The sequence below is a fragment of the Sus scrofa genome, chromosome 8, assembly GCF_000003025.6.
Source record: "Sus scrofa isolate TJ Tabasco breed Duroc chromosome 8, Sscrofa11.1, whole genome shotgun sequence".
NCBI classification, from domain to species: domain Eukaryota; kingdom Metazoa; phylum Chordata; class Mammalia; order Artiodactyla; family Suidae; genus Sus; species Sus scrofa.
In genome coordinates, this window is record NC_010450.4 from 78,709,932 (window position 1) to 78,730,798 (window position 20,867).

General features: G+C 40.8%; 1 protein-coding gene across 9 annotated transcripts in view; it reads right to left on the reverse strand.

Moving 5' to 3' along the window:
• Positions 1 to 20,867, reverse strand: part of DCLK2 (doublecortin like kinase 2) — a 174,669-nt gene that overhangs the window by 29,691 nt on the left and 124,111 nt on the right. For 5 of the 9 annotated variants that reach the window (XR_002346402.1, XM_021100647.1, XM_021100642.1 and 2 more), the window contains 3 exons: positions 16,521 to 16,596; positions 15,560 to 15,668; positions 13,322 to 13,379 (listed from right to left, as the gene is read on the reverse strand). Coding sequence is in view for 8 of the 9 variants with exons in the window: in XM_021100647.1 (XP_020956306.1) it covers positions 13,322 to 13,379; positions 15,560 to 15,668; positions 16,521 to 16,596 (243 nt within the window). In the remaining variant the exon portion in view is untranslated. The remainder of the gene's footprint in view (positions 1 to 13,321; positions 13,380 to 15,559; positions 15,669 to 16,520; positions 16,597 to 20,867) is intronic. The other 4 variants (XM_021100648.1, XM_021100644.1, XM_021100646.1 and 1 more) reach the window with 1 other exon arrangement.

Genomic DNA, 20,867 nt, shown 5'->3' on the forward strand with positions numbered 1-20,867 from the left:
GATACAACTTATAGCACCACAGACATTTTTAGTTTTTGAACTATTACCAATATGAATTTGACTTTCATGTTGAAATGCATGAAAAAAAATGACGGAGTACCAAAATCACTGACCCAATGGAGGTTCCTTATCATCACTTATTTCTGAAATCACGAAACATACAGTACCCTGGGGACCACTATCCTCATTTTATTCTCATTTTAACGCCAATCACTTCTCTGAAAGACCACCTGATGATCAGTCGTGGTAAGTAATGCAGCTGGGATCAGCACTATAGCAAAATGGTTACTCACAGCATTAAGGAGTTATTTTCAATACACCAACCCGTGAATCATCACCTATTGCTCTATATTATTATGAAGCAAAATCTCTCAGTATTGTCACATTTGTTGATTCTCAGTAACAGTAATAATAAAATGTTTGGCATTTAGGAAATGAGCTGTTCTGCTAACTGCCCTCTTACACGCTCTAGGTGTCCAAAGATAACTTTTATATAAATTTACCTTATAAGGAGTTCCCGTCATGGCTCAGTGGTTGACGAACCCAACTAGGATCCATGAGGCTGCGGGTTCAATCCCTGGCTTCATTCAGTGGCTTAAGGATCCGGTGTTGCTGTGAGCTGTGGTGTAGGTCGCAGAAATGGCTCAGATTCTCCATTGCTGTGGTTGTGGTGTAGGTTGGCAGTGGTAGCTCTGATTGGACCCCTAGCCTGGGAACCTCCATGTGCCATGGATGCAGCCCTAAAATGCAAAAAAAAAAAAAAAAGAAAAAAAAGAAAGTTACCTTATAAGAGCTATCATTTGCTATCTAAATACACACATATGTATGTATCCACATTATATGCTTGTGTGTCTGTGTGTGTGTCCTGCTTACCACCCCTTTTGCCTCCCTTGTTATCACTAATCTTAGAACTAAATTTAGTGTTCCACTACAGCAGTCAGATAATTATCTTCACTCTAGCTCAGGATACCATTTATGTTTCCTCTCTGGTCTTCATGCATTCACATATATGTGTATTTTTACTCAGAGCCCTCTCAAATGCTTTTGGACATTAGACACAAATATCAGTTATAAGTAACAAGTGAATAAATAACATCCAAAGAAAATCTGCTGCGAGTTCCTGCACATGGTGGGCGGTGTTTCTTGGGTGCTGAATGCACTGTTTGTCCAAGTAGTCACTCAATACATGCTGGCAAATGACAGTGCAGATGCTAAACAGAAGTAGTGGAAAGAAAAGAAGCAGGAAAGAACTATATTTTTTAGAAATCTAGTCACTACTTGTCAGTCGCTGTGCAAGGTCCCTGTACACTGTCTTAACACTTTATCCTTAGGACAGTCCTTTGAGGGGGATGCAAACCTAGGTTCCTGACATCCAAGTCCACATTTTTTTGTACTGCACCACATCCCCTTTCAAAGAGGGATGCTTTAAAGTTGAGTTGGAATTTTTCAAAAATGATAGCTGCAAAGCTGAAACTAATTCCTTGAAAAGATGGGGATGAGAAGCAGTATCACAGGGAGTTTGTGGTCAAGGCTTCATACCAGAAAGAGAACCCATGCCCATTAATGAGCAGGGCGGGAGGTCTTAGACCGGCTTTAGACTAGACTTGGCAGACGTGGGAGAACAGCGGTCTCAGACCCTAACCATTCATGGCTGGGAGGCCACAGGGCTACCTGCTTCCAATCCCACAGGCCTGAGTCACAGAGCAGCAGTGCTAGGCAGCAGGCAGTGCCCTGGTCCCTCCCGAGAGCAGCAGCTGTGCAGCCAACCCCTCATGGCCAAAGAGACAAAGGAAAGCCCCCATAAACTCTCCACATCCATATGCTTGCTTAGGAGGCTTTGAATCATCTGTGCCAACCATGTCCTTAATTACAGTAACAAGCCGGGGTGGATGTACCTTTTGTTTCTGCTTTTAGGAATGCACCTGCTGCACATGGAAGTTCGCAGGTTTGGGGTCCAATCAGAGCTACAGCTGCTGGTCTACACCACAGCCATGGCAACACCAGATCCGAGCCGCCTCTGCAACCTACACCGAAGCTTGTGGCAGTGCTGGATCCTCAACCCACTGAGTGTGGTCAAGGATTGAACCCACATCCTCATAGCTACTATGTCAGGTTCTTAACCCACTGAGCAACAACAGGAACTTCAGGCCTTTGATTTTAAGCCAAATGGGTCTTGCACTACAATCCTCCTCCCTCCTTCCCGTTTCCCTAAAGTTAGAAGAGTCTATAAAGTTCCCTCTATTCAGGGGCTCTATTTGGGATGCTCATTTAGACTGACCTATGTAAAATAATCCCCATCACCAGTATGCCAAGAACTCTCAAAACGGAGTTAAAACAGGAGTCTTCCCCATAGAGAGACGACACCTCCCCAAAGTCATCTTTTTTTTCTTTCTTTTTTGCTTTTTTTTTAGGGCCACAACTACAGCATATGGAGGTTCCCAGGCCAGGGGTCTAATCGGAGCTACGGCTGCTGGCCTACACCACAGCCACAGCAACACAGGATCCAAGCCACATCTGCAAACTACACCACAGCTCATGGCAATGATGGATCCTTGACCCACTGAGCAAGGCCAGGGATCAAACCTGCAGCCTTATGGTTCCTAGTCAGATTCGTTTCTGCTGTGCCACGATGGGAACTCCCCAAAGTCATCTTTTCATTGAAACACACAACAGAGAGCCTTCTGGGCTACACACTGTGGAAGTTCAACCAGGGCAGTGCTACATTTCAAATGTTAGATGTGTATCGCAGCATTTTCTCCACCATTATTCACTATCTTGGCTTAGTGTATGCTACTCAACCATGGCTCGCATTCCACGTACACAGTGAAGGGTTTTGTTGGGACAAGGGAGCTATTAGCCTTTGTTTCCCAACATGCGATGATGCCGGGTAAAAATGCCTTTGAAGGAAAAAGTCACCTTTTAAACTAAACCATCCTCAGAAGCAAAACGGAACAGGGCCCCGAAACCTTTATGAACAGCATCTTCCTATTTCTTAAGCAACACATATGTCAGCTTTGTTTCTCACATGTAAAAATGCTCTAGATGACGTGTTCCAGGAAAACATTTCTCGATGCGGATGTGAACATCGCTTTTGTCTTGAACTGCACTGAACTTACATTATTCAGTCATTTACCATTATTTATGTTAAGTGATTCATGATTCTAACTCCAGATAATTTACATATGAATCATTTCATGGCTGTGTGCCCTAGTTTTGTGAGAGAGGAGAAAACGGCTGGCCGACTTGGCAAAGGATACTGCCTTCTCCTTGGCCATGGTGGTTTTTAGCAGAGAAGAGAGAGACAGCCAGCCAGGGCCAGAGAGAAATGGATTAGGGGATGAATAAACAACTCTCCCAAAGCAGACGAATCATCTTGTCTCCAGGCCTTCCCTCCTGTGTCCTCTGTCCCATGGAAGAAACCTGGCTGCACAGAGCAGAGGGGAGCTCCTCGCCCACCCTCCTTCCCACCCCCTCTGGCACAGCCAACCACCAGTCCCCTACATCTGGCTTCTTAACAGCCTGAATACACCATCCCCTCTGCTCTATCCCTTTGGCCAATCTCCCATCTAGACCTCCAGGTGTTTGCACAGGCAATTTGCTTTGCCTTAGAACTTGCCTTCCCCTCTTCTTGGTGAACTTCTACTTATTCCCCAGGATCTCATGAAATCTCACCTCCTCGTGGTAGCCTCCCCGGCTCAACCATGGCTGGATTAGGAACCCCTCCCCTTTATTCTCATTGCCCCCTGAGCGTGCTCCAACCGTGGCTGTCACCCTGCCGTGGTGGAGGTTTCCGTTGACCTCGCTCTCCAGCAACTAGCACAGTTTGTTCTGAAGTGCTTGAGTAAGTGGAGGCATAAACACACTGTGCTCTCGGTCAACAGTGGCTTTACAGCTGGTACCTCTATTGCGGAGTGAATACTGCTGAGGATAATACAGTGAGGGAGAGAAGCTCTTCAGAGCACTCTATGTGATTTCTGTGGTGGACAAATGCAGCAGGTTGAATAATAGCCACACAACATTAGCAAGTCATAATGCCTAGAACTTGTAAATATTACTGTACTTGGAAAAAATATCTTTGGAGATGTGATTAAAGATTCTGCAATGAAGAGATAACTGTGGGATTTCCTCTCGTGGCTCAATGGTTAACAAAACTGACTAGCATCCATGAGGACTTGGGTTCGATTCCCGACCTTGCTCAGTGGGTTAAGGATCCAGCATTGCCGTGAGTTTCGGTGTTGGTCACAGACACAGCTTGGATCTGGTATTGCTGTGGCTGTGCTGTAGGCCAGTGGCTGGAACCTCCATATGCCACAGGTGCAGACCTAAAAGAACAAAACAAAACAAACAAAAAAAAAAAAAAAAAAAAGAGAGAGAGAGAGAAAAAGAGATAACTGTGGATTATCTGCATGCCATCACAAGTGTTTTTATGAGACCCAAGCGGGGGAGGGGGGGTGGGATTTCACACACAGAAGAGGAAAAATAAACATACAGAGGAGAAGGAGAAGTGAAGATGGAGCAAAGCTTGCAGTGATGTGGCTACAAGCCAAGGAACACTCAGCCACCAGAAGCTCTTTAGAGTCAAAGGACAGATTCTCCCCAAAACCCTATAGGTCAGCATGGATTTGGGACTTTTACTCCCAGAACTGTGAGAAAATAAGTTTCTGTTGTAAGCCATCAAATTTGTGGTAATTTACTCCAACAGCCTGAGGAAACTAAGACCATATGCATTTGGATTTCTGTCCTGCCTGGACCCAGAACAAGGGGATAATGAACGCAGAATGACAGGAAGAGAAGGAAGGGCCACTTCCAAGCTCAGGGCTTCCTAACTGATGGGAATTTGAGAAATACTCAGGATAAATATCAGAGTATGAAACATGGAAGACTCTTTTTTTAAAGGGATCATAATTTTTTAAAAATTCTGTTGGAGTATAGTTGACTTAGAATGTTGTGTTAGTTTCAGGGGTACAGCAAAGTGAATCAATTATACATATACTTATATTCATTCCTTTCAGATTCTTCCCCAGGTAGTTATTATAGAGGACTGACTAGATTTCCCTGTGCTATGTGGTAGGTCACTGTTGATTATTTTATACATAGTAGGGTGTATATGTTAATCCCAACCTCCTAATTTATTCCTCCTGGAACATTTCTCCTTTGGTAATCATAAGTTTTAAGAGTCTTTAATTTCAGTAAGACATGGAAGAATTATTATTATTACCATTTTGGTTTTTAGGGCCACACCTGCAACATATGAAAATTCCCAGGCTAGGGATCCAATCGGAGCTGTAGCCGCTAGCCTACACCACAGTCACAGTAAGACAAGATCCAAGCCTCATCTGCAAGGTACACCACAGTTCACGGCAACATCAGATCCTCAAGACACTGAGGAGGGCCAGGGATCAAACTGGAGTCCTCATGGATACCAGTCAGGTTTGTTTCTACTGGGCCACAGTGGGAACTCCAGAAAAATTCCAGTATCTACAAATACCTTAGCCTTCTCAAAAGCCTCCATAAATCTGGCCTCGAGATAGATTTTCTCTCTCTCTCTCTCTCTTTTTTTTTTTTTTTTTTTTGGTTTTTTAGGGCTGCAACTATGGCATATGGAAGTTCCCAGGCTAGGGGTCCAATAGGAGCTACAGCTGCAAGCCTATACCACAGCCACAGCAACATGGGATCTGAGCTGCAAACTACACCACAGTTCACAGTAACCCTGGATCCTTAACCCACTGAGCGAGGCCAGGGATTGAACCTGCATTCTCATGGATACTAGTTGGGTTTGTTACCACTGAACCATGATGGGAACTCCATATTTTTTTTTAATTGAAATATAGTTAATTTACAATGTCATGTTAGTTTCAGGTGTAAAGTGATTCATATATATATATATATATGTATAATATATATGTATATATATACATATATATAATACGTATATAAATATGTATATCCTGTTTTCAGATTCTTTTCCCTTCTAGGTTATTACAGAACATTGAGTATAGTGCCCTGTGCTATAGAGTAGGTCCTTGCTAATTATCCACTTTACATGCAGTAGTATTTACATGTTAATCCCAACCTCCTACTTTATCCTCTCCTTCCCCCTTTTTCCTCCTTGGTAACCATAAGTTTGTTTTCTATGCCTGTGTTTCTATTTTGTAAATAAGTTCGTTTGTCTTTTAAATTTTTTTTTAGATTACATAGCTAAATGATATCATACTGTATTTGTCTTTCTTTGCCTGACATACTTCACTTGGTATGATAATCTCCAGGTCCATCCATGTTGCTGCACATGACATTATGTCATTATTTTTCAGCTGAGTAATATTCCATTGTATATGTGTACCGCATCTTCTTTATCCATTCATCTATCAATGGACATTTACACTGTTTCCATGTCTTCGCTATTTTAGATAGTGATGCAGTGAACACTGATGTGCATGTATCTTTTCAAATTATTGTTTTCTCTGGATATATGCCTAGGAATGGGATCACGGAATCATATGCATAGTTCTATTTTTAGGTTTTTTATGGAACCTCCACACTGTTCTCCAAAGTGGCTGCACCAACTTACATTCCAACAGTGTAGGAGGATTACTTTTTCCCCACACCCTCTCCAGCATTTATTGTTTGTAGACTTTTTGATGATGGCTATTCTGACCAGAGTGAGGTGACACCTCACTGTAGTTTTGACTTGCATTTCTCTGAAAATTAACGATGTTGAGTTTTTTCATGTGCCTGTTGCCCATCTGTGTATCCTTTTTTCTTTCTTTCTTTCTTTTTTTTTTTTTTGAGAAATATCTATTAAGATTTTCTTTCTATTGCTGATTGAGTTACTTCCAAGGTAAACCTTGCAAAAATATCCTACTTGGCAGGTAAGTCAATGAAGTTAGAACACTCCCTCATATTAAACACAAAAATGAACTCAAAATGGCTTAAAGACTTTAAATATAAGACAGGATACCACAAACCTTTTGGAAGAGAATACAGGCAAAACATTCTCTGACGTATATCAGAAATGTCTTAGCTGAATCTCCCAAGGCAATAGAAATAAAAGCAAAAATAAATAGGATCTGGTCAAACTTATAAGGTTTTCAACAGCAAAGGAAATCATAAAGCAAAGGAAAAGACAACCCAAAAACTAGGAGAAAATATTTGCAAATGACGCAACTGACAAGAGCTTAATTTCCAAAATATAGAAATAGCTCGTACATTTCAATAAACAAAACACCAAACCAACCTAATCAAAAAGTAGGCAGAAGCTCTTAACAGACATTTCGCCAAAGAGGACATACAGATGGCTAAAAGGCGCATGAAAGGATGTTCAGCATGGCTAATTATTAGAGAACTACAAATCAAACTACAATGAGGTGTCACCTCACACTGGACAGAATGGCCATCATTTAAAAATCCACATATAATAAATGCTGGAGAGGGTGTGGAGAAAAGGGAGCCCGTGTACACTGTTGAGGGGAATGCAAATGTACAGCCACTGTGGGAAACTGTATGGAGGTTCCTTTAAAAACCAACAATAGAGGTACTATATGATCCCACAATCCCACTCCTGGGCACATATCCAGAGAAGACTATAATTTGAAAAGATACATGTACCCCAATGTTCACTGCAGCACTATTTACAATAACCAAGACATGGAGGCAACCTAAATGTCCATCGACAGAGGACTGGATAAAGAAGATGTGGTACATATATACACTGGAATATTGCTCAGCCATAAAAGGAATGAAATAATGCCACTTGTAGCAACATGGCTAAATCCAGAGATTACCATGTCAAGTGAAGACAAAGACAAATACCATATCACTTACATGTGGAATCTAAAATATGATACAAATGATCTTATTTGCAAAATAGAAACAGACTCACAGACATAGAAAACAAATTTATGGTTACCAAAGGGGAAAAGGGGTGGGGGAAGGATAAATTAGGAGTTTAGGATTAGTAGATACAAACTTCTATACATAAAACAGATGAACAACAAGGTCCTACTGTAAAGCACAGGCAACTATATTCAATATCTTATAAAAACTTATAATGGAAAAGATTATGAAAAACAACATATGTGTATAACTGAACCATTTTGCTGTACACCAGAAACTAATACAGCATTATTAATTAAATATATATATGTATTTTTTTTTTTTGTCTTTTTTGCCTTTTCTAGGGCCACTCCCATGGCATATGGAGGTTCCCAGGCTAGGGGGTCTAATCAGAGATGTAGCCATCAGCCTACGCCAGAGCCACAGCAACGCGGGATCTGAGCCACGTCTGCGACCTACACCACAGCTCACAGCAATGCCAGATCCTTAACCCACTGCACGAGGCCAGTGATTGAACCCGCAACCTCATGGTTCCTAGTTGGATTCATTACCACTGAGCCATGACGGGAACTCCTAAATATACTTAAAATAAAAAAAAAAAAAAATCTACTTGGAAGAACCCAACATGCCTTCCATCTTCTCAGCCTCTGCTCAGGCTGCAGTGACCCCCTGGAAGCCTCCCCTGTTATTAACGCCTATCAAGCCCTACCCACTGCTCAAGCCCAGCTCAAATGCTTCTTGTTCTAGGGAATCTCCATTCAGGACCTACTTCTCTCTCATCTGCTTCCCCTGAACTCCTATAACCATCTTCACAGAATTGGTATTGATTCATGATAAATTACCTTATTCCTAGCATAGTATCTTGCACACACATCAAACGGAAGGTAAATGAGTGAATTACTCTGATAATGCTCATATATATTACAAAAAAGCAAAAGGAAAACCGGAAGTTAAGAATTTTTTCTCAGGCTCTTATGACACGAACAAATGCATAAATTGAACTTGAACTTGGAAGCATGGTAGACTGGCCAGTGTAGACAGGCTGTGCAACCAACTAGCCCAAAATTCCAATCACTGCTGTGCCTCTGTGTGAATCTGGGGAAGCTATTTAACCTGAATCTCTACTTCTTTATCTGTAAAACGAGTACATCTGTTTCGCAAGTCATTAAAGGTAATGCGCAAAGTTCCTATATGTCCAAGTCTGGGTAGATAATACGTGTTGATAAATGGAAGCTATTATTTTCAGCATTATTACTTTTCTGTGTACAACCCACAAAGCAGAGCTAATGAACAATACCCCAGAAGAGTGGCCTTCTCTTAGAGTCTGTTTTTAAAAAACCCCGACAAATTCTCTACGTCATTTTTTCTAAATATAAAATGAAAAAATCTACTTATTAGAACAAATCAAGTATGGGATTAACAGACACAACCTACCGTAAGTAAAATAGGTAGGCAACAAGGATTTACTATATAGCACAGGGAATTATACTCAACACTCTATAATAATGTATAATGATATATAACTTGAAAAAAAAATCATTTTGCCATGCATCCGAAACTAATTCTATATTGTATACTAACTATACCCCAAGTTTTAAAAAAGTTTTGAAATTATAATTTTGTATAGTCAATGTGGAAATAATTGTCAAATAAGCAAAATATAAGGATGAGGAAAGTATATGATCCTGAATTACAGGAATAAGATGACATTTCATAGCAAGGAAAGAGAGGATCCGAACATCTGAAGTGACCTATTCACTATCCTCAGCTACTGAAAGTACCAGACTGAATTTTTTTGCATAAAGATCTTTTTTTCAATTACTGAAACATCTGGTTAAATTTTAATCATGTAAACAATATCCCTACTATAGCAATTAATTTTGAACTTCTTTGAAAATACTTTCATACAGTCGTTTAGAACTTGGCTCCTAAATTATGATACATAGTGCCTAAGTCACACAATATCAGATAGAAAGAACAATACCAATTACAATGGAGAAAGGCTTTGCAGTTGAAAATTTAACAATACTGTTAACACAGCAAGTAAAAACACAAGAATTATTTAAAGAAAATTAAATTTAGAAAAACCTTACTCATGCAACTAGAGATTATCATACTAAGTGAAGTAAATCAGAAAGAGATAGAAACCATATGATATCACTTATATGTGGAATCTAAAATATGGTATAAATGAACCTATCTACAGAACAGAAATACACTTAGACTCAGAGACACAGAGAACAGATTCTGGTTGCCTAGGAGTAGGTGGGGGCAGGGATGAGCTAGGAGTTTGGGATTAGCAGATGAAAACTATCATATATAGATTGGATAAACAATAATATCCTACTGTACAGCACAGGCAACTATATTCAATACCCAATGATAAACCATAATGGAAAATAGTATTTTTAAAAAGAGTATCTCCAAATCATTTTGTTATGGGGCAGAAATTAATACAACATTGTAAATCAACTATACATCAATTTTTTTAAAAAGAAAAAGAAAAACCTTATTCAATAGGGGATCATTTTGCATCAACTTTGCTTCAATAGTTGTCACAATAGTCGTCACAATGTAGGTTTGTTTGTTTGTTTTTTTTAAAGATATGACACCTAGAAAATCCTAAAGAGGGTACCAGAAAACTATTAGAGCTCATCAATGAATCTGGTAAAAAAGACGCAGGATACAAATGCTAGAGGATTTGTATGGAGAAAAGGGAAACCTCCTATGCTGCTGGCGGGTATGTAAATTGTTATAACCACTATGGAAAACAGTATGGAGGTACCTCAGAAAACGCAATCCTACTCCTGGGCATATATCTGGACAGAACTTCTTTCAAAAAGATAAATGCACTCTAATATTCATTGCAGAACTATTCACAATAGCCAAGACATGGAAACAATCTAAATGTCCATCAACAGATACATGGATTAAAATGCTGTACATATATTCAGTGGAATACTACTCAGCCAGAAAAAATAATGAAATAATGCCATTTGCAGCAAAATGGATGCAACTGGAGATTTTCACACTACATAGTGAAAATGTAGAGAAAGAGAAATGTAGATAAAGAGAAAAAACACATAGTACATGATATCACTTATATGTGGAATTTAAAATATGGCACAATCTACAAAACAGAAACAGACTCACAGACATAGAGAAAAGAAAAGTCTTGTGGTTGCCAAGGTGGGAGAGGGAGTGGGATGGACTGGGAGTTTGGGGTTAGTAGATGCAAACTATTACATTTAGAATGGATAAGCAAATAAGATTCTACTATATAGCACAGGGAACTATATCCAATCTCTTCAGACAGAACACAGTGGAAGATAATATGAGAAAAAGTGTGTATATACAGTTGACTAGGTCACATTACTGTAGAGCAGAAACCAGTCCAACGTTGTAAATCAATTATACCTTAATAAAAAAATTTTTTTTAAGTATACGACAAATTTGCCTCTTCAAATTTCTTTCTGGGCTCTAAGATGATTTTTATAAAACTTTACTATAGTATTTTATATTTTCCATTAAAAATACATAATTTTGTAAATATCCAATTAAGAATAGTTTTAGGAGTTCCATAAATATAGAACCACTTCTATCATAGTAAGTCTTCCTATTTATAAGTTTTGAATTCCTGTGGCACATTAATAACATCAGCAGTTAACACGTGTTAAATGCTGGCACTTTTCTACATGTTTTCCATGTCTTGATTCAGTCAACACAATAAACTTATATCTTAGATATTATTAATAACTATATTTTACAGGAAGAAACAGAGCCACAGAGAGTTTAAGTAATTTCCCCAAAGTAGCACAGTAAAAAGAGGCAGAGCCAGGATTCAACCTTACACAATCTGGCTCTACAGTAGAACTGTTCAGTGGAAATGTGACCCACATATGCCAACCTAAATTTTCTAATAGCCACATTAAAAAATATATGAAGCATATTTATAAGCAAATTAATTTATAAATAACTTATTTAACCCAATATACCCAAAATATTATCATTTCAACATGCAATCAAATGCAAAAGGTATTAATGAGGTATCTCACTTAGAACTTTTAGTTTTCAATCTTCAGAATCAGTTGTGTGTTTTACACTTAGAGTACATTTCAATTCAGACTGGCCACATTTCAAGTGCTCAGCGCCATTGGTGCTCAGAGCTGGGTATGGGACCCTGTGTTCCAGAGCCTGCTCTCTTAACTGCTATGCAACCTACCAGAAAGGAATCTTAAAAAGGACCTAGTCCTCACTGTTATAAAATATTTATCTTTTCAAACATAGTTAAAACATCAGTAATCTTTCAGCATTCCATCCTTTGATCTTTGCCCAGTTCCATGTTGAGAATGGGACAGACTAAAGTTCATCCCTCTGGGGAGATGATTCATGATGTTTCTGCACATCCTGTACCAGCTTTTGTTACAAACTATCTTCCTGTACCAGCTTTTGGTACAAACTATCTTTCCAGGGATGTCTGTGTAAACACCCTTGGAACACAAAGACAGGGTCTCCCTAGCTGTTGCCAGCAGATTTGTTTCCTATGATAATAAGAATGTTCTATTCTAGGACAGAGGTTGGGTAGGTTTGCTAAGGGCCCCATCATAAGACTGGGGAGTTCCTAAGCTTGGGGACCCTCCACTGTGACACAAACCCACTGTGTGCACAGCACACAGCCAGGTGCCTCCGCATCACTTCTACGGGATCTTTGGGAGATCAGGGGAACCAACGCAAGCATGGAGCTAGCTCATGCTACCCGCTATCAACAAAGTGTTTTGTCTCTGACCCAGGAATCTTGTGTCTTCTGCCACATCTACAAAGCTGGAAAGCTAATTTCTTATTTGAAAGTAGGGTAAGGTCTCAGACCCCATCACAGTTTTTGACACACCTTTTAATGTGTTGCTGGGTTCTCAAACAGGCATCTCCCAGAGAAGAGAACTCGTGGTGTGGTTTTTTCCGGTCTTTTGTCTTTTTTGTTTTTCGGGTTTTGTTTTTTTTTTTTTTTTTTTTTTTTTGCTTTTTAGGGCCGCATCTGCGGCATATGGAATTTCCCAGGATAGGGGTCCAATCGGAGCTATTGCTGCTGGCCTACACCACAGCCACAGCAACACCAACACTAAATCTGAGCCACGTTTGCAACCTCCACCACAGCTCACAGCAACACTGGATCCTTAACCCACTGAGCGAGGCCAGGGATGGAACCTGCAACCTCATGGTTCCTAGTTGGATTCATTTCCACTGTGCCACGACAGGAACTCCAAGAACTCGTATTTGTTGATGATTAGGACAAAGATCAAGTCAATGTGCTGTATGGGGATTAAGGTTTCTGAAAAATGGTAGAGAAAAAAGCTTGGTAATGTTTTCCCCACAATTATCAGCAGTCTATTCCTGTTATGATCATGTCAAATCACCACTTAAATTCTTTCACCAAAATAAACCTCTCCACGTTCTTTCCATTTCTTTTACAAAACAGTTATGTATACTGTACCTTTCCACAACATTTGGCTTTGTCTATAATCTTTAGGGCAAACTCCTTCCCAGTGGACCTATGGAATAATCAGAGGAAGGCCATTTAAAGACATAAATCAAAGACACCATCCTTCCCAATTTCCTCCAGAGCACAGACTCAGGGACCAAACACTGGTTTCCTCCTCTGTACATCAGAGACGATGGTGAGTGGGGTCAGGGGGAAAATATCCCGCAAAAGATGAAAAACAAACCTCACCAAGCCACACTTGTCAATCTCTTTTTAACAAATATTAATCATTATAACATTATTAAGTAGCTCACATATTTAAAGTACTTAAAGTCTGTTATATCAGAGCTGCACAAGAAACTTTTCCCACACTTAAATCTCAAAAATAGTTCTCTCCAGAGACAAGACAACTAATAAAAATGAATCAACATTAACGGAATGTTTTGATAATAGATTATTTACATGAATCCATTCGTCACTAACTGGCCCATAATTCAAAACTGATAAGTTCTTAGACTTTCAATACCTATCTCTCAGTCCAAACTCCAGCCAGGATCAGGGGCCATCGTATCGTTACCTTTAAACATCTCTATCTGCTACTAGAGATGTCATTTGTTTGACACAAGAATCTTGATGTTGTTGTTTGGCTTTTAATCACCGTTAACATCATTTAATCTGAACACGTCTTTGAGTCTAGAACACAGTTCAAGAAAGAACACTGTGGTATTCTTGGAAGACATGAGTCCTCTCAAGGACAAGCTGCTCTTTCCATGTGGTCATAGTACACACTGATGAGGCCAACCTTGGAAGAATACCTTTTATTTAAATTGCTTCCCCCTAATATAAACCAAGCACTGCCTTGGATTTCTAATGAGTCTTCAGAAGTCATATATTTTTTTTAATTAATTAATTAATTAATTGTCTTTTCCAGGGCCACTCCTGCAGCATATGGAGGTTCCCAGGCTAGGGGTCTAATCAGAGCTGTAGCCACCGGCCTAGGCCAGAGCCACAGCAACGTGGGATCTGAGCCATGTCTTTGACCTACACCATTATTGCTCACGGCAAAACGCCGGATCCTTAACCCGCTGAGGAAGGCCAGAGATCGAACCCCCAACCTCATGGTTCCTAGTCAGATTTGTTAACCACTGCGACGCGATGGAAACTCCCAGAAGTCATATTTTAGATGCTTGTTGCTTGGGCTGCAATATGTGTAGCAGCGCTAACTAAGTAGAGGGGCTTAGAAGTAGAGGGGCTTTTGGGGCTCCCTATGAGGGGCAGTAATGCTTCACTGGAGATGCAGCAAAGTGAAAAAACTGTAGTTACCAGAAGTTTCTGGAAAATGGCCCACCAACAATAAAAATTACCACTTGGAACAGCCAGAATAACAGCCTACAAATACCAAGACTCCCTAGTCTTTTCCAGTTTTAATACTGTTTACAAAAGGCTGAGAATGTAAAAGAATGGATTTCTTACCATTTGAGAATTTCAGACCTTAAAGGAAATAAGGCTGGACAAGCAAAAACATAATTTTAATATGGGAAAATTTGGCTGATCCTGATCTTTCTTCTTCTTCTTCTTCTTCTTCTTCTTTTGGTCTTTTTGTCTTTTAGGGCCACATGGGTAACATATGGAGGTTCCCAGGCTTTGGGTCTAATCGGAGCTATAGCTGCCAGCCTACAACAGAGCCACAGCTACTTGGGATCTGAGCCGCGTCTGTGACCTACACCACAGCACACAGCAACACCAGATCCTTAACCCACTGAGCAAGGCCAGGGATTGAACCTGCATCCTCATGGATGCCAGTCAGGTTCACTAACCACTGAGCCATGATGGGAACTCCTGATTCTGATCTTCAATAGCGTCAGAGCTCATGTATCCCAGACTACCAATAATACACAATTAGTTACTACCAAGAGGGTTATTGTGGGGATTAAATGAGTTAATACAAGTACAGCACTGAGAAGAGAGCCTGGCACAGGTAAGTGCTATCAGGGATTTTTTTTGTAATGCATCTATTCTTTCTCATTTTTCTCTGGCTCATGGATGAGACCTGCTATATCTCTCAAAGTATAAAGTAGGATTGTACTCTATATGATTACATATATTTCTTGGTCAAGTTGCCTGTAGGCATGCAAAACCACTTGTCCCAAGGACAGACTCTTTCCAAAGCCTTTTGTTCATTTAGATAAAAATAAACTCCAAGGGAGAAATGCATTAATGAACAAAGCATTATCCCTGCTCTCCACTCACCGGTCCATGCACTCTTTGACTACTGCAAAATTGCCGTCTCCAATAACCTTCCCAATTTTGTATTTCTCAAGAAGAGTCGATGATTCAGAGCACCTGTTTCCATTCACACCTGAAAAAAAGGATAAATGCAAAGACTGACAAACACATCACCATTTCATCTTGATTCCTACTTATCTGTAAAATAATAAATCACAGTGCATTTATTTCTAAATCTGTGGTACAGCTAAGGAAAATCTCTGAGCCTACTTTTTCTGAAGAGAACACTTGAATCACCAATTTCCTTTTGATCTTGTTGGCTGGAATCAGAAATCAAGGCAATCAATACACCTAACAAATCCCTGAAATATCAGCTGAAAATAAGTGATCAGCTTTGGGTAAAAGGGAAGTTTAACTAAAACTTTATAAACTTTTTTGTCAACTCTGGCGGAAGGTGAAGGGGATGATGGCAGAGACTCAATCTTATTTTCTTCTCAAGATTTTCTAGTAAAGAACATTCTATCCACTTAGGATGCCTTGCTAAGGCTCATTCCTGGCTGAAGGGCTTCTCAAAAAGGAGAGGGGGTGGGGCAGGAGAAGGACGTGGTTAAGGTCAATGACTTTTCACAGTGTATCCCAGTGTAAAAGAGTTTATAAGGTCAATAGAAGACATCAAACAATGAAACCCACTGATGTTATTTAGTTAAGCAAAAGGAAAGTCTACATTTAGGAATTGTGAGCAGACTGCCACTAAGGAAAAACAAAGGAAGCCCAAGACTAAAATTTGAAATTGGGATAGCTTACTTAGAAATGAGATTTTATATATCTTGACATGACCCCTGCTCACTAAGGCTAAATAGACTAACTGGTGACATGATGACATTGCTTTTTACAAAGAACTGTAATTTAGCACAAGTGGGTTTTAGGCACCAGCAAGTTCCCATAAAGGGCTTCTTTTATCAAAGTAATCATCAGAGAGAGCTACCTTCAGAATCCATGCAACGATCAAGTTCAGGCCCACCATTTACATTGGAGGAAGATCTGCCATGTGCAGAAATCTGCTAAAAGAGGAGAGTGCCCATTATTTACCAGGATAAATTGACACAGCTTTAGCTCACTAAGCCTTCGACAGTAGAAAATGCTTATAGGCTGTAACAACACAGTGATACAGAAACAGAGGAAGGTGTTCCCTTGCTTCTCTGCTCACGTTTCCCCCAGGACAATGTCTTTAATACAACCTCTTTAATATAATTCTTCCTTAGATATATTGTTTTCAATTAGTATCAGGAAAATTGACCATGTGTTATGCCTCTTTGATACTGTGCTACTTTTGATCTCAACAAAGCAAAGGAGAGAATTCCCATCATGGCTCAGCAGAAATGAATCTGACTAGTATCCCTGAGGATGTGGATTTGATCCCTGACCTCGCTCAGTGGGTTAAGGATCCAGTGTTGCCATGAGCTGTGGTGTAGGTCACAGATACGGCTTGGATCAGGCGTTGCTGTGGCTGTGGTGTAGGCCAGTGGCCACAGCTCTGATTTGACCTGGAAACCTCCATATGCTGTGGGTACGGCCCTATGAAGACAAGACAAAAAAAAAAAAAAAAAAAAAAAAGTAAAGGAAAGGAAATTTTGAGGCATCAACGATGGGCAAGGTAGTTATTAGCAGCACAATAAGGCTTAGACCTGTAGTTATCAGCTCCCGCAGCGCCTGTGGCTGATCACTGGAGTCCTAGCCAGGTCCAGCTCTTCTCAGAACTCTTGCCCTGTGGCCCGGACTGCATCACCTTCCACTCTTTCCAGAAGATTCAGGATCCAGAGAGCAGCCCTGGCTCAACCAACTCCTTTACTTCCCTAAGACAGTAAGACGGCAGGAATTCCTCTGGAGCATTATGAGGACTTTTTATTTTTTATTTTCTTTATGTAAGAACTAAAGGGGCATAACAGATAAAACTTAAAAGGTAGGTTCCAACTTAACAAAAATCTGAAGTTCCCAGTCTAACACAGAAATATCTCTAATTCTTAGCTAAACTAAAAAACTCATGACTATTATTCATACATTTATTATTATTATTTATTTATTATCCTGTACACCTATGGAATTTTTTCTTAATTTCCAAGGGCCCTTATACTTTTGACCTCAATGTTTTCTCTTTCATCTTTAGTTTTCTTTCTTTTCTTTCTTTATTTTTTTTTTTTCATCTTTTGTCTTTTCAAGGCTGCACTCGAGATATATGGAGGTTCCCAGGCTAGGGGTCTAATCAGAGCCGTTGCTGCCAGCCTACACCACAGCCATAGTAATGCCAGATCCAAGCCATATTTGCGACCTACACCACAGCTCACAGCAACGCTGGATCCTTAACCCACTGAGCAAGGCCAAGGATAGAACCCACAACCTCATGGTTCCTAGTTGGATTCATTTCCACTGCGCCATAATGGGAACTCCCCCCTCCCCCTTTGTTTTTTCTTAAACATATACCTTAAAGGAATTTATAAGGTCAAAGAACTTAGCAAATAGTGATAAGCATCTGACTTTTTTTTTTTTTTTTTTTTTTTTTTTTTTGATGCTAGTGTGTTTATGTGCTTGCCTTTATGCCCACACCATCCTGGTAGCTTCTGCCTCTTAATGGCTGCACCTTATTCAAGCCTGCATTTGCAGGGCCTGGGGCACACAGTACACTGACACTTGCTAGATGAAAGCATAAATGACACAGGTGCCAGGCAGGGACCCGCCCTTCCCCCAGTGCCCACAAGCTAGAGACACTGAGTCCACCCTCTTCCTCCAGGTGAAGTGAAAAACCTCACATATTCTGAGCTTGGTTCAACCCAGGAAAATCCAGCACTTACAAACATGCCTTCGAACAGGACGATCCTGGGATTAAAATATGAGCCTCAAGAACGAGAATTATATAAAAACCAGGCTGTTTTCTCAGATCCCATGTAACCACAACCGTGTAGGCAATAAAACCAGCAGCAGTGTTAGGAAACCTAGGGCCATGGAGAAGCAGTGCTGAGATCCACTGAATAAGCCTAGTCCTGAGGGACAGACATGCCTCTCATAAGTGTCTATCTCTTGCATTCTGACGTGGGATCATCGTGCAGGAATATGGGTGTGCCTGGGGGTCCCTTTCTGGCCACCCTTAGCCTGATGAAAGCTTTGCAGGCAGCTAACCACCCAGCTCTTCAGACTTCACTCTGTTTTCTCACAACACAGATAATTGAGGGACAATCAAAATTTTTCAAACTTTAGCTCTTTTGTCTTTTTTTAGGGCCGCTCCCGCAGCATATGGAGGTTCCCAGGCTAGGGGTCTAATTGGCTGTAGCCACCGGCCTACGCCAGAGCCACAGCAACTCGGGATCCGAGCCGCGTCTGCAACCTACACCACAGCTCACGGCAATGCCGGATCATTAACCCACTGAGCAAGGGCAGGGACCGAATCCGCAACCTCATGGTTCCTGGTCGGATTCATTAACCACTGCGCCATGACGGGAACTCCTGAAATCTAGCTTTTTCAATTCAATATATTTTTTTTCCCCCTGCTGAAATTGAAAGCAACTCCAAAATCAGCAGGAGTCTATGCTAGATGTTTAAAAGCTAGACTTGGAAAATCAAGGCCCAGAGCGGGGACAAAAAAGGAAGCTGAAAAGCAAAGCACAACATTCTCTGCTCTTGTCTCCATAGCTCCTCTCAGCACCTCCATCAAAGGCCACCTCAGCCTTAGTGTCTCCCATTCCAGGATTATCGCCAGAGAAACTTTTCCAAGGATAGTTCTGACATCAACGCTAGCGTGCCAAAGCCTCACTGGGTCTTCATTACCAGTAGATTAGCCCCCAAATCTTCGGCATGGCATTCAGGCCATGATTCATCACTCTGTCTACCTGGACGATTTGTTTCCCACCAAATTTTCATGTATTTTAAACTTACATTAACTCAAGCAATTTTCTTTTGTATTTTGTCCTTTTAGGGCCACATCCATGGCATATGGAGGTTCCCAGGCTAGGGGTCCAATTGGAGCTATAGCCAATGGCCTACACCACAGCCACAGCAACACCAGATCCTTAACCCACTGAGCAAAGCCAGGGATCGAACCCGCAACCTCATGGTTCCTAATCGGATTTGTTTCCGCTGCGCCATGACAGGAACTCTCCATAATTTTTTTTTTTTTTTTTTTTTAATGTCACTAAACCTTTCTTTTTCTTTTTTTCTTTTTGGCTACACCCACAGCATATGAAGGCTCCTGGGTCAGGGATCGAATTCAAGCCACACTAGCAACCTGTGCCACAGCTGAGACGATGCTAGATCCTTAACCCTCTGCATTACAGCAGGAACTGCAGTGTGGCTCAAACTTTCTAAGTCTTAATTTTCTGTTCTGAATATAGGGAGAGTAGCAGGACCTAGCTCAAAGATTTGTTACAGAACTAACATTAGCTCATACATGTAAAATCATTTAATATAGTCACTGACATGTAACACTCACTAAATATTGGTTTTTATTTTTTATTTTATTTTATTTTATTTTTATTTTTAGGGCTGCACCTGCGGCATATGGAGATTCCCAGGCTAGGGGTTTAATCAGAACTATAGCTGCTGGCCTACATCACAGCAATGCAGGATCTGAGCTGCGTGTGGCGACCTATAGCACAGCTCACAGCAATGCCAGATCCTTAACCCACTGAGTTGGGCCAGGGATTGAACCCGCATCCTCACAGATGCTAGCTGGGTTCGTTAACCGCTAAGCCATGACAGGAATACCCAATATTGGTTTTTAGTATTTTTCCTCAAAACATCTAGCATAGGGGCCCTGAAAAGAGTGACTGAGAAACATTTTTGAACTGTGGAATGTACAACAACTCCAAGAACTCTTTTGCTAAATATTCATTCCAAGTCTGTTCCTCTTCCAATCCAAAACTTCCTAGATTTAAAATTGTCAGTCAAGGGAATAATTCATATCAGCCAAATTCTTGATGGAATAAAGATAAAACTTTCTAAAATATGGCATTCTTCTTTATTTTATCTCAAGAGAAAAAGCCTTTTGATTACGGCTCTCCCCTGAATTACAGGGATGGGGAGGTGGACTGTCAGTGCCCAGGAGCAGCAGTGGAAAGTGACTGGCGAAGCTCACGTCTAAAATCTCACAGCTCAGATGGCACAGGCCCACACCCTCGGGACACAGCTGGCTGAGTCCAGCCTGGGCACTGGGCAGGCACCATCTCTCTGTGCCCCACTCAGGGGCTGGGGGGTATGCAATGTGCAGACCCCACATCCACTGCTGAGGTCTCAAGACCTGCCTTTGTGCCCTGCACACAACCCTTTTCCCATAGCCACCCCCTGC